The sequence below is a fragment of the Arachis ipaensis genome, chromosome B10 (genome assembly GCF_059453495.1).
Source record: "Arachis ipaensis isolate K30076 ecotype BB chromosome B10, ASM5945349v1, whole genome shotgun sequence".
In the NCBI taxonomy this organism is placed as follows: Eukaryota; Viridiplantae; Streptophyta; class Magnoliopsida; order Fabales; family Fabaceae; genus Arachis; species Arachis ipaensis.
In genome coordinates, this window is record NC_142435.1 from 113,618,088 (window position 1) to 113,631,637 (window position 13,550).

General features: G+C 37.6%; 1 protein-coding gene and 1 long non-coding RNA gene across 2 annotated transcripts; one reads left to right on the forward strand and one right to left on the reverse strand.

Annotated features, from left to right (window-relative positions):
* The first annotated feature begins 1,030 nt into the window (after window positions 1-1,030).
* On the forward strand, window positions 1,031-1,843 carry LOC148581353 (uncharacterized). The gene is made up of 2 exons (XR_015885865.1): window positions 1,031-1,182; window positions 1,473-1,843. It is a non-coding gene; the product is annotated as an uncharacterized LOC148581353 (long non-coding RNA).
* Window positions 1,844-7,776: 5,933 nt separating this feature from the next.
* On the reverse strand, window positions 7,777-11,912 carry LOC107622700 (brassinosteroid LRR receptor kinase). The gene has a single exon (XM_016324683.3). The coding sequence runs from the start codon at window positions 11,717-11,719 to the stop codon at window positions 8,108-8,110; it is 3,612 nt and encodes a 1,203-aa protein (XP_016180169.1). The 5' UTR covers window positions 11,720-11,912; the 3' UTR covers window positions 7,777-8,107.
* Window positions 11,913-13,550: the final 1,638 nt, after the last annotated feature.

Consider the following 13,550-nt stretch of genomic DNA (forward strand, 5'->3'; position numbering starts at 1 on the left):
GCCAGTGTTCTTCATGAGGCTGGTGCATGAACTGAGAAAGAATGTGAACACTGTATGAGAGTTCCGGGCGAGTGAAGCACAAATAAATGAGACGACCAACCAAACGACGATACTGGGCTGCATCAGAGAGCAAAGGTCCTTCAGCCAATGCAAGACGATGATTTTCTTCAATAGGTGTAGACACAGGCCGAGAGCCAAGCATGCCAGTCTCCATGATAATATCTAACACGTATTTGCGTTGGTTAAGAAAAATGCCAGTAGGAGAGCGAGCCACTTCCACCCCTAGAAAGTATTTTAGTTTCCCCAAGTCTTTCATGTGGAAGCATTGATTTAAGTAGTCCTTGAACTGGCGAATAGCAAGAGAATTATTACCAGCCACGATAAGGTCATCAACATAAACGAGCACCACAAGTTGAATATTGTGATGACGAGAGACAAACAATGAGTGATCGGAGGCACACTGCTGAAACCCGTATTGAAGGAGGGCAACAGAAAGTTTAGAGAACCAGCAGCGCGGAGCTTGGCGGAGTCCGTAGAGGGATTTTTGAAGTTTGCACACCATGCCAGGAGTGCTTAGATGCTCTTGCGGAGGCTGCAAGTGTGACATTGGGTCACGATTAGATAAGAGAAGGGAAGAAGAAAAGGTGCATCAATTTCTAATGGGGTTAGAAGACGTAAGCTATAGCACAGTGCGATCTAATATTCTCGCAACGGATCCTCTACCTTCTCTCAACAGGGTGTATGCAACTTTGGTACAGGAAGAGAGAATGAAGATGATCAGCAGAACCAAGGAAGACAAAGGAAGCTTAATGGGACTGGCAGTACACACTGGGTACAAGCACAAAAGCCGAAATGAAATAAAGCCACTCATATGTTCTCACTGCGGAAGAACAGGACACGAGATCAAGGGGTGCTTTCAACTGATTGGGTATCCGGAATGGTGGGGAGATCGATCTCGAGACGAAAAGGGAAGCAACACCAAGACCTCGCATAAGCAGGGAGGACGCTTGCGAGGGGGGGCTGTCATACGTGCCAACACAGCACAAGCCACAACAGAAAAATCAAGTAACCATGAAGAAGAAATAGGAGGAAGCGCAGTGACTGGACTTAGCCAAAAACAATGGCAGACGCTGTTAGAGATGCTAAATGGCAACAACGGAAGTAGAACTGAAAGCATGACTGGTAAGGAAGGATATGTTGTGTGGATTATAGATAGTGGAGCCTCTAACCATATGACAGGGAATTCAAGAGATCTAAGGGGTCTAGAGCGTATTGAAGGATGCACGGTGGGGCTACCAAACGGAGAAGAAGTTCTTGCTAATACAAAGGGAACGGTGACTCTTGATGGAGGACTTAAATTGACCAATGTTTTATATGTGCCAAAACTAAGATGCAATTTGATTTCAGTATCACAATTAACAAAGGATGCAAATTGTACTGTACTATTTACTCATGAGCTTTGTGCTATGCAGGACCTCATTTCGAGGATGCTGATTGGAGCGGGTGAACAAAGAGATGGGCTCTACATGTACCGTGGTGTTCGCAAATTCACAGCATGTCAAACCCAAGAGAAGAGTAGTATTGATCTTTGGCACAAGCGAATGGGACATCCTTCCTATAAAGTGGTACAAATGTTGCCGAATTTGAATGGTGGTTGTAAATCTGAAGAGAATAATAAATTATGTGAAGTTTGTGAAAAATCTAAACAAACACGAGATAAATTTCCATCAAGTGATTTTCATGCAACACATCCTTTTGATTTAATACATTGTGATTTATGGGGACCTTATCGTACCCCCTCTTCTTGCGGAGCATCTTATTTTTTAACAATTGTTGATGATTATTCAAGAGCAGTTTGGATCTATTTGTTGTGTGAAAAGCGGGAAGTGTCAAGTGTGATGATTAATTTCTTTGCTCTTATTGAAAGACAGTTTAATAAACAAGTCAAAGAAGTACGCAGTGATAATGGGACCGAGTTCATCTGTATGCGTCCATATTTTTTGCAGCATGGAATTGTTCATCAAACATCTTGCGCTGGGACACCCCAACAAAATGGAAGGGTGGAGAGAAAACATAGACATATCCTTAATGTAGCTCGTGCACTGAGATTTCAAGGATCTTTGCCCATTCGATTCTGGGGAGAATGTGTTTTATCTGCGGGACACTTGATCAACCTAACACCATCATCTGTTCTTAACGGGAAAACTCCTTTTGAAATGATACATGGAAAACCACCTGACTATAATCATCTTAGAGTTTTTGGCTCATTGTGTTATGCGCACAATCAACAAACCATGGGTGATAAATTTGCCAGCCGAACTCGTACATGCACATTTGTGGGATACCCATTTGGAAAGAAAGGATGGAAACTTTATGATATGGAAAGAAATATTTTCTTTATATCTCGTGATGTCAAATTTGTAGAAACCGAGTTCCCGTTTGCGTGTTTGGCCCAAGAAAATTTGGTTTCCACTTCTTTAGTGCATGAGGAGAAATTTTTGGAGCCCGTTAATAATAAGTCCACACTTGATCACAAGGAGGTCCTTCCTCAGACTAATTCCAATGACGAGTCCATTGTTGTTGTTGGGGGAGGTGAATCTCCACATACAGACCCAACAAGGACAGCTTGTACCCAGTGTGTACTGCCAGTCCCATTAAGCTTCCTTTGTCTTCCTTGGTTCTGCTGATCATCTTCATTCTCTCTTCCTGTACCAAAGTTGCATACACCCTGTTGAGAGAAGGTAGAGGATCCGTTGCGAGAATATTAGATCGCACTGTGCTATAGCTTACGTCTTCTAACCCCATTAGAAATTGATGCACCTTTTCTTCTTCCCTTCTCTTATCTAATCGTGACCCAATGTCACACTTGCAGCCTCCGCAAGAGCATCTAAGCACTGGTTCATGGTTTGCCAACTCATCCCAAAGAGTCTTCAGTTTTCCATAGTATTCCACCATAGCCAGTCCTTGTTGTTTGCACTCGGCAAGTTCAGCTTTCAATTGTTGAATTCTAGGACCATTCACGATGGAAAATCGCTCCTTGATTTCTTCCCAGAGATCCTTTGCATCTTCAGCGTATGAGATGGTGGAGCGCAGCCGTGGCTCAATCGTATTCATCACCCATGAGACAAGCATGGATTGAACCGTCCACCAATCCTCCATTTCAGATGCCCCTTCTTGTGGCTTCTTGTGAGTTCCATCTAGAAACCCCCATTTTCTCCTAGCACGTAGCGACACCTTCACAGCTCGAGCCCATTCTTCGTAGTTCTCTCCTCGTAATTGCACTTGTGTGATTACGTTTCCAGGATTGTCGCTAACGCTCAGATCATAAGGCGATGGTCCTTTGTTGGATCCATCTTCGTCCTTTTTTGAATCCTCTCTTTTTGGAGGAGTCACACCTACTCCAGCCATTTCAGCGGCGGAGGTTTCTTTTGTGTGATGATTATCAGAGCCAACTTAGCTCTGATACCATGCCAAATTGCCTTGTGTTTTATTGAATAGCATATCAATTATATATACAGTACTCTACCTAACAATTAGCTACCTGATTTCCTAATTATGGTAATGCAAGATATTTACAGCTAATAAAACGGGATACACCAAATCAACTAAAAACTGAAAGAAATTTGTTTTCTAATAATTCCTAATATTTAGCCGTGACATATGTGGCTTGATATGCATCAGATTTCATTATTTTTTAAATTTATTTTTAAAAATTTTTTTAATTTAATTAATTTTTAAAATATTACAAATTAATTATATTTATTCTTCAGTTTAATAATTTTTATCAATAATTGAAGATGTAAAACGTTAATTGAAAATTAAACACTTACTAAATATATTTATAAAAATATATTAATTTAGTTAATTTCTTCAATTATATAAATTATAAAATTATAAAGAATTTTATTTTTAACACTTAAAAATTAAAATCATAAAACAATCTGTAAATTCACACCCTTCCCTTCTTCTGGTACTACACTGTACCATTGCATTTTGTCGACATATCCTTGTTCTTCAGTTTTGGACCCCCCCTCTCTCTTTTCTCTTCTCTCTCCTCTTTTCATTTTCTTTTTTATTTCTCATGTCACACTTCTCACTGTAAAAAAAATTATTTTAAGGTGTTGTTTAATTTACTTTTGCCTGTCAAATATGTGTTGATAAATATCTGTTGACTACAAACTGAAGACTGTATTATGGAATGAATCTTAGTGCATGAAAATATTTTCTCAACAAAAAATACACATAAACAAAAAAAAACTGAAAATGGTATTTAGTTTATTCGAATAATAAGCAATTTATAATAATTCTTTTATTTATGAAATGAGTTGTACACTTTTAGTTTCCTTTCTTTCCGTTAATACTCAATATTTTTTATTAAAATTAGTAAATCTAATTTTGTTTAAATTTTAAAAATAATTTATAAAATTAAAATCAATATATACATATAAATATTTTAAAATATTAATATTTTAAATAATTTTAATTATTAATTTCAATTAATATATATCATATATATTTTTTATAATTAAAATTATGGACTAACATCACTAGAATAACTGTTTTTAGAATATTTGAAATTCTTTCCATAGATATAAGGTGGGACCCGAAAAGCGACTGCATGGTATTGCAAAGGCGAGGTTGTAACTTGTAAGGCTGTATGCTTCGTTTTCCGACATATCTAGTTGGCCCATTGGCCCACGTGTCAAATATTTAACAAGCGCGTGTGTTTCTGAATTCTGATAGCTCTCACAACCACACCAATCTTCCAATCAGCACAACCACCCTTCCTATTTCAACTTCTTGCTTTAAACCTGCTAGTTTTCTTTTTTTTTTTTTTTAAGGGTATTTTTCGTCAAACCTCAAAACTAATCTTTTTCATTTATAGCCACCTCAATATCAAGATAGTTAGGTCAAAAGTTTTAAGATTTTTTTATATTTAAAATGTAGTTTAAACCTTTAATATTTTGTTATATATATATTCTTTTATTTAATTATGTCTTTTTTAATCTATCATATTCTATAGTCTAACAAATTAAAATTTAATTCGTCAGGAATTTAAATTTTATTTAAAATTTTTTTATTAATTAATAAATTATTGTATATATAAAAAAATTTTATTTCTGACATTTAATTAAACGAATGAATAAACTTCTCAACCATGTCATCTAATTATAATGCTACCGGCTGCTGTTTCTTCTAAGTTCTAATACTTTAATTTCGTCGAATCAAATTCTATATTTACTTTTGGGTCAAACCACCCCATAATTCCATATGCGCCTGTCACACTTCAATAACATATGCTTTCGTTGTGTTGATCCAACTATATAGCAACTACTTCCAATTATATTCCACGGATCAATATCATACGATTCCCTGTCCTTTTTTCTTTTCATATTTTCAAAAGGGGCATAACTACTTTCCGTGATTGATTTTTCTTGCTACGTTTTTGTTCTGTCTACGTTGTTTCACTTGCTGAAGGAACAAGACTATTGGAATTTGGAACACTAGCTTTTACCCTTATTTAATTTCTTACCGTGGATCATATATGGGGTGGTTCAAAACTAAAAAAGCATACCTTTACTTACAGGATTCCTAGGGGAATATCCCGAATAATAATAATTGCTGGGTAATTTAATTAACCGTGCCCTATGTATGTGCTTTCATAGCTACACAAGCATCGAAAGTTACAAAGAATCTTACTAAAGATATTGGTTATTAAGGTTATTATTTATGTGTCTTAACATTAGCAAAACTCAATTATATATTTAAATCTAGTGACAGATTAGAGGGACTAAAAGTGTTTCCAACTCTTTCAGAGATGTGTAACCCAGACAATGGAACAAGAAACAGACAGCAGATGAACACAAATAAAATAAAAATAGAAAGAAATTATAAAGAAAGAGGAAAACAAAAAGCAACATTAATTATGCGCAAACTATTAAGTCTGAGTCTCTGAGCTATGAAAGTACCACTGATAATATAATGGGTGATGAGTATTTAATATAGCAACTAGGAGGAGGTTTCCTTTGTGCTTCAAAATTACTATATACATGTACATATTAAATGCTACTACATTGTTTCCTCCAGATTCTTTGCTATTTTAATTTCATCACTATGTATATTCAAATCAAAGAATTGTGTTCAAAACTCTCTTTTCTTATCCAAATGTGTCCCCCCCCAATTCATATTTCAAAGTGTTTACATTGATAAAGGAAATATCATAAATAAATGTTTTTCCCTCTCATGCAAAGGGACACACACAAAAAGTTAAAGTGCACATGTAACCTTGATATATACATTTAAACGGAATGAGAACCCTTGTTATATACATATTATTAGTACGGGTAATTTATTTAAAATATTTGTCTTCGTCTACTACTGGATACCATACTTTGCAGTTGAATTTTTATTTATTTGTATGTTGATGTGTATATTAGTAGATGGCCACTAGAGGGGCACATTGTCCCAGTCACAGAGAAAGTAATTATTTTACCGCATCTATGATCAATATCACGTGCATTGCACGACATTCATGGAAACAACAGACAAAATGTATTCATTTACTTCTTTTATTTTTTATTTTGTTAATCAGAAATGAGAAATTACTCATGAGTTGGAGATTCTTGGTAATTATTATGAAAAATACTAAATTCGTGTGTAAAAGGTTTGCAATTATGACTCTTGGGACCCTTTTTTTCAACCCTCATAAGTGTTGTTGGTACTACTGGATACTGTAGTAAGTGTGGGGAAGTTGTGAGCTTCTTAATCTGTTGTTATTATGTTATTGTGGTCCGAACTGTTAACAAATTAATCATCCAAAAATCCTATGACAATAATTACCACAGCATTCTGTTTGCATAGGTCAAGGTTTGGTCCAGCACTCTCATGCTTTCATCTTTTCATAACTTACTTTTTGGTTCTAATCTTTTTTCTTTTAAGAAATACTTGAGTGGCTTATTTTACGATATCTTGTTAATTTATAATTACATTTATCAAATTATTGCCGATGCGGCATAACTTGGGAGTATATTTTAGTTTAAAAAATAAAAGAATATCTTTTGTAATTTTCTCTCAAGTTGCAAAAAGCAGGGGTTATCTAGCATTTAATTTTGGGGTTGATCCAAGAAACGTGCACGCTTAAAAGAAAGACACGGATGGCTAAACCGAATGACCTTCGTAGCAGCAATTTCTAAATTCAATTGGCATATCTAATCTACCTGTTCTTTTTGTTTTGGAGTGAAGAAAATTCACGAATGAAAAAAAAAATGATGTGAAAGTAACAGTTGTATAGTACTAGTAGCACGCAGATAGATGCTACAATAAATATGGACAGCCTATAATGTTGACTCCTAAGATGCGTGAAATTAGTTAGGCCAAAATTATTTAATCGAACTCAAGAAGATTACTATTACTGTTAATTAGCATAGAGTGATGCTTTTTCCCTATAGAGTCCTTTAACTAGCAAACAAAACAAGAAGCGTCAGAAGGGTCAGAATAATATTTGAAAAGCGCAGGGAATGAATTTTCGCCATTAAGAAAAATGATGTTATGTATGTTCATTTTAAAGAAATGTTATGTAATCTCATATTGGAGCAAAATTTGGTTTTGATCAAATAGGGGAAAAACAAAACGAACAGAGGCTAAAAGAAAGGGCCAAAAGATCCTCCACTTAGTCACCATCACTCACTGATGTCTCAGATTCAAACAGAAACCTTTTTCAGGGTTTATATCCGAATAAGAATTGAGAAAGTACTTGCAAAATAGAAAGAAAAGAAAGAAAGAAACATAGGTGGTAATAACAGGTAACAACTGAAAATGTTTATATACAAGTTAAACAACTGTTTATACGTATAAAAAATAACGAGACTACATACATCAAAAGATCCCAGAAAATCCAAGTCTATTATCTGAAAATGAATTGAATGAGGTTAAGAAGAAGGAAAAGGAAAAACTTTTGAAGGGGCTGAGTTCTGTGGTATCATCCTCATCATCATCTCCTGCTTCTTTCTTTCTTCTTTCCTTTTGTTTGTTCCAACAAAGATAAAAGATTAAAGACTCCAGAATCTTGTTTTTGCTGCCTTGCCTAGTGCCTAATACAATCCAATTCTCATGGTGCTTCTTTAATGCTCATTTCTACCATTTCAATTGTACTGAAACTTTCATCATCTGTGACTATTGTGGACTGTGAATCAACCCCTGAACCTGCTTGAATCTCCTTGAACATCGCCATGACCTGAATCATTGTTGGTCTTCTCCAAGGCCTATCATCCAAACAAGCACATGCAACCTTCAAGTGCTGAAGAAGCTCAATCTCTAGGCTTGGCTCTTCCTTCATCAACTCAGGGTCAAAAACATCACTTATCTTCAACTTTGCATGCTGTTTCACCCACCCCACAAGATTATTATCACCAAAATCAGCTGAATCTGTTGGCCTTTTCCCTGTTAGAAGCTCCAACAAAACCACGCCATAACTATAGACATCACCTTTAGTTGAGCATCTAAAGCTTTGATAGTACTCTGGAGGCACATAACCCGGTGTCCCTGCCAGTGTGCTAACACTCAAATGTGTATCCATTGCACTCATTAGTCTTGCCATTCCGAAATCGGAGACTCTTGCTTCGAGATTCTCATCTAGCAACACATTGCTTGACTTCATGTCTCTATGAATGATGTGAGGGATGCAATTGTGGTGAAGGAAAGCCAATCCCCTAGCCGCGCCAATTGCGATTTTTCTCCTCACTGCCCAATTCAACTTGATGCCGGCTTTCTTCTGATCGTGCAGAACATCTTCAAGGCTTCCATATTTCATGTAGTCATATACCAAGAGCCTTTCTTCCCCAACCTTGCAGTATCCAAGAAGAGGAACAAGGTTCCTGTGCTTGATTTTCCCAATGGTTTCCATTTCAGCAGTGAATTCTCTATCTCCTTGTCCACTTACATGAATCAGTTTCTTGATGGCAACAAGGCTTCCATCCTTCAACTGAGCCTTATACACATCACCAAACCCTCCAGAGCCAATAAGACTATCATTGTGGAACCCGTTGGTGGCTTCGAGAAGATCTCCAAATGTAAGCTTCCTTAGAGGCTTCTCGAATGTGGCGAGGTTTATACTCAGAGCTTCCCGGGCACTGGTCAATTTCCAGCCACCATTGGCAGTGCCGGAATGCGAATTTCCTTCCACATAGGCCTCGAGCGCCGCTTCCTTTTTCTTCCTCCTCTTCCTAGCCTCAATGGCAATAATCATCAGACCAAATATGCAGAAGAGGGAGAATAGCAAGCCCATGGCCACACTCCCTGCAAGAGACGCCTGCTTCTTGTTATTAGACTTCTGATTCTGAGCACCACCGAGACCTGAGTCGGCAGTGCAGGGAGGAAGAGGCACTCCACAGAGACCAGAATTGTTCTGAAATCTTGTTGCCGGAAAGGTGTCGAATTGACCGGACTCCGGAATTAACCCGGCCAAGAAGTTGTTAGAAAAATCAATCTCTGTTAACAGGGAGAGACTAGTCAAGCTCTGTGGAATGGAGCCTTGGAGCCTATTGTGGGAGAGATCAAGAATGTTGAGGTTCTTCATGCTGCCAAGCTCTTGAGGAATGCTACCAGAAATGTTATTATGCCCCAAATTGAGAATGTAGAGATAGTACATTACACCAATCTCCTTAGGAATAGTACCAGACAACATGTTGTGGGAAATATCCAAGAAGATCATGGAACCATTATGGTTAAACGTTGGCTGAAGCTTACCTCCATAGACCCTGGTGAAGTTGCAGGGGTTCCTTGTTGAAATCCTGTTGAGCTGCTTCTGGTTGATCCCCGCGAACTCCAGCAAGTTCCCGGCGCCATGGCACTCCTTGCTCCCATCATTCTTTATGTAAACATAAGTCTTCCCACTGATGAAATTCACCGCAATCTTCCCCGACTGCTTGAAAAGCTCGGGCGGGATTGCTCCCGTCAGCTTATTGGTGTTGAGATCCAACCAAATCAAGCTGTGGCAGTCGCCCAGCTCCGGCGGAATGCTGCCGGAGAATGAGTTGTTGCTAAGCTTCAAGATCGCCAAATTCGAAAGCTTTCCAATCCAGGAAGGGATCTCTCCCGTGAGCCTGTTGTTTGAAAGGGAAATCCAATTCAATTGCGTGCAGTTGCTTAAACCGGCAGGGATGCTTCCTGTTAACTCATTGAAGTCCAAGATCAAATTCTGCAGCGTCTTTATGTTACCCAGTTCCTGCGGAATCTCACCGGTCAGCTGGTTCAACCATATGATCAAGTCTCGGAGGTTGGAGAGTGACCCCAAGGTGGAAGGGATACTTCCATTCAGGTAGTTGAAGCTCAAATCCAATCCCACTAGGTTGGAACAGTTGCTGAGAGTGGACGGGATAGAACCCGTGAAGTGATTATTCTGTAGGAACAGTTCCTTCAAACGATTCCTAGGATCTTGACACAGCCACTTTGGAATTGTACCATAGAAATTGTTCGAACTCAGATCCAAGGATTCTAAACTCACCATCTCCGTCAATGACTCTGGGAGCAACCCTTCGAACTGGTTAAACCCAACAGAAAGCTCCCTCAGCCCCTCCATTTTCACAAAAATCTCAATCGGTAACTCACCGGTAAATCTGTTAGACGATATATCCAACGAGATGAGAGACGAGCACAACGTGAACTCGTCGGGAACTGGACCCGTGAGGTTATTAGACGAGAGATCGAGTTCGACAAGCGTAGAGCAGAGACCGTCCCCCATGGCCACCGGAATCTGACCGGTAAAGTGATTGCCGGAGAGGTAAAGAAACTGGAGCGAACCAGTGGGGAGTGAGGGAACCGGGCCGGAGAACTGGTTACCGGAGACGTTGAGATAAACAAGTTCGGTGCAGGAGGAGACGACACGTGTAATGTCGCCGAAGTACTTGTTGGCAGAGAGGTCGAGGTGTTGGAGGGAGGAGCAATCGCCGAGGGAGGGAATGGCGACGGAGAAGTTGTTGGAGGAGAGGTCTAAATGCTGGAGGCTCCGGCAACTGGAGAAGTCGGTTACCCCGGTGAGCTTGTTGGACTTGAGGTTGAGCGTGCGGAGACCTGTACAGCCGGTGGAGAGGATCCAAGGGAGGACGTTGGGGCCGGTGAGTTTGTTATAGGAGAGGTCTACTACTTTGAGGTAGTTACCGGTTCGGAGTGTCCATTTGGGAGAACCGTTAGCGGGGAACTCGAGGAGGTTGTTGGAGAGGTTCAGGGATTGGAGCGCGTTGCACGACGACAGGAACGACATGTCGCTTAGGGAGCCTGAGATTGCGTTTTGAGAGAGATCTATGGTGGTTAGGGAGGAGGAGCACGAGTTTGAAGGGGAGGGAATGGGGCCAGTAAGGTTGGCGGATTTCAGGGACAGCACCTGCAGGTGGTCCAGTGGCAGGAGGAAGGTTGCCACGGCGGTGAGGTTGGTGGTGAGTGGGACGGAGGACAGGTCTATGCTTGTCACTGAGGCGCCGGCGCCGGCGGTAGTGGTGCAGGTGATGCCGGTGAAGGAACATGGGTTGGTGTTGGGGAGCCAGTTGGAAAGGAGGGAAGGGTTTGGGAGAGTGGCTTTGAAGCTGAGGAGTTGATGAGTTGGGTCTCGCGGAGGAGAAGAGGGTGAAGACGATGCCGCTGCCACTTGTACGGAAAGCACTCCGATGAGGAAAACAAAGAGAGAGACAGAGAGAGAGGTGTTGCGAGTATAGTGTGTAGGTTTCATGTTTTTTGTTGAGCTTGAGAGATAGAGAGGGAAGTTTGTGTGTATTGTGTATGGGCTTAGCTAGGTAGCTGGGATTAGGGTCTGAGCTCTGCCATTAGCGAGAGAAAGAGCTCCCAGAAGCTCTGGTCTAAGAGAGAGAGAGTGTGTGTTGGGAGATTTGAGATGTGAATATTAGAGAAAGAAAGAGAGTCAAAAGTCTAAGTAAGGATGGTGAGAAGGGTATTTATCAAGTTGAGGAGTGGACAGTGGACACACACAGCTGTTGCTCACATGCCATATGCCATGTGACGCTCTCTCTCTCTCTCTCACTTGTCTCAATATTTTTTTTGAAAAGTAATTTTATCAAATTTTAGTTAGTATATAATCAGTAAAAAAAAAATAAATTATTATATAAAATTTCATATCAATCTTATACTATTAAAATCATTATTGATGATTATAAATCATAAAAATTATTGGCTCTAACACTTTTTTTTTTTATTACCACACCCAGTCACCCACACCGGCACCCGCACCGCACCTTCTCTTTTTTAGTGGTTTCCATTCTTTGCTGTTTCCACATACTCACAACTACAGTATACAACTGATGGTTTGCTGATAAAAAAATTCCAAAATATTAGCAACACTGCAACAAATTTATTTTTAAAAGTTTAAAAATACGATAAAAATAATTAAATATATATTTTAAAAATAAAATTTTGATATAAATTTTTATAATTATTATTAAAAAAATAATATTTTTTACTCTTAAAATTTTAAATAATTTTATGTTAAATAATTTTTTTTAAAATTTATAAATAAATATATTTTTAAATAAATAAAAAATATAAAAATTAATTTTTATTTTAAATTTTTTATATATTTTTTAAATATTTATTTAAATATTATAAAAAAATCAAATTAAAAGAATAAATCATTTATTAAATACAATATTAATTATTTTTATTACACTTTTAGATTATTAGAGAATATTTTATTGATAATATTTTCACAGACTTTTTGATCTTTTGTGTAACAGATTGGTAGCTAATCCCTCACATTTACTATCATTAATCATTAATAATACTACTAATGTTACGTGTTCTAATTTAATGACTAATAATGTTTAATGCTTGAGCTTACTTAAAACCGGCGCTAGTAAAGCTCTAGTAGGAAACAGTGTAGTACTAGCAGTAATATTATTTTGACTAACTAAGAAAGACACATTTAAGTTAACATCATCATAAAAATACACAAGCGTGCATTGCCATGCCTACTTGTTCTACCTACTTAAGGATCCTGTCAAGTCAATTCGTTATTATTGATTTTATCATTTTATCTCCGTTGGTTTTCCTCTTATCCTCCTTAAAATTTATCAAATGTACCAAAGCATTTACCTTTAATTATATTTTTGTTTTAGTTTTATTTTATAAAATTTTATATTAATGAGTGTTTTATAATAAATTTTTTTTGTTGAAAATATGACGCAGGAAAAATTATACTAGTCATCGTGTAATAATATAGTATATAGTGTGAGGTTGGAGAAAATTCATTCACATATAATTGTAAGAGTTGAGAATTTTAATTAAGTTTGAAGTTTTTTCTAAAAAGCTTTTTCTGTTGATTTATATATTTTGTAAAAGAATGTTTCAAGAAAGAAATTTTCATATTATTCATTCTTTTCTAAAATTTGTATAAAAAATTGATTATAATATAATTTTCTTTTTTTTTATTATTTCTAACTCTCTCTTTGTAAGTTTTTCATTCATTTAACTTTTTTTCTCATAATTATCTAATTAGTTAATTTTTTAAATAATTAAAAATCTTAACTCATTCTTTTAATTATTTATCT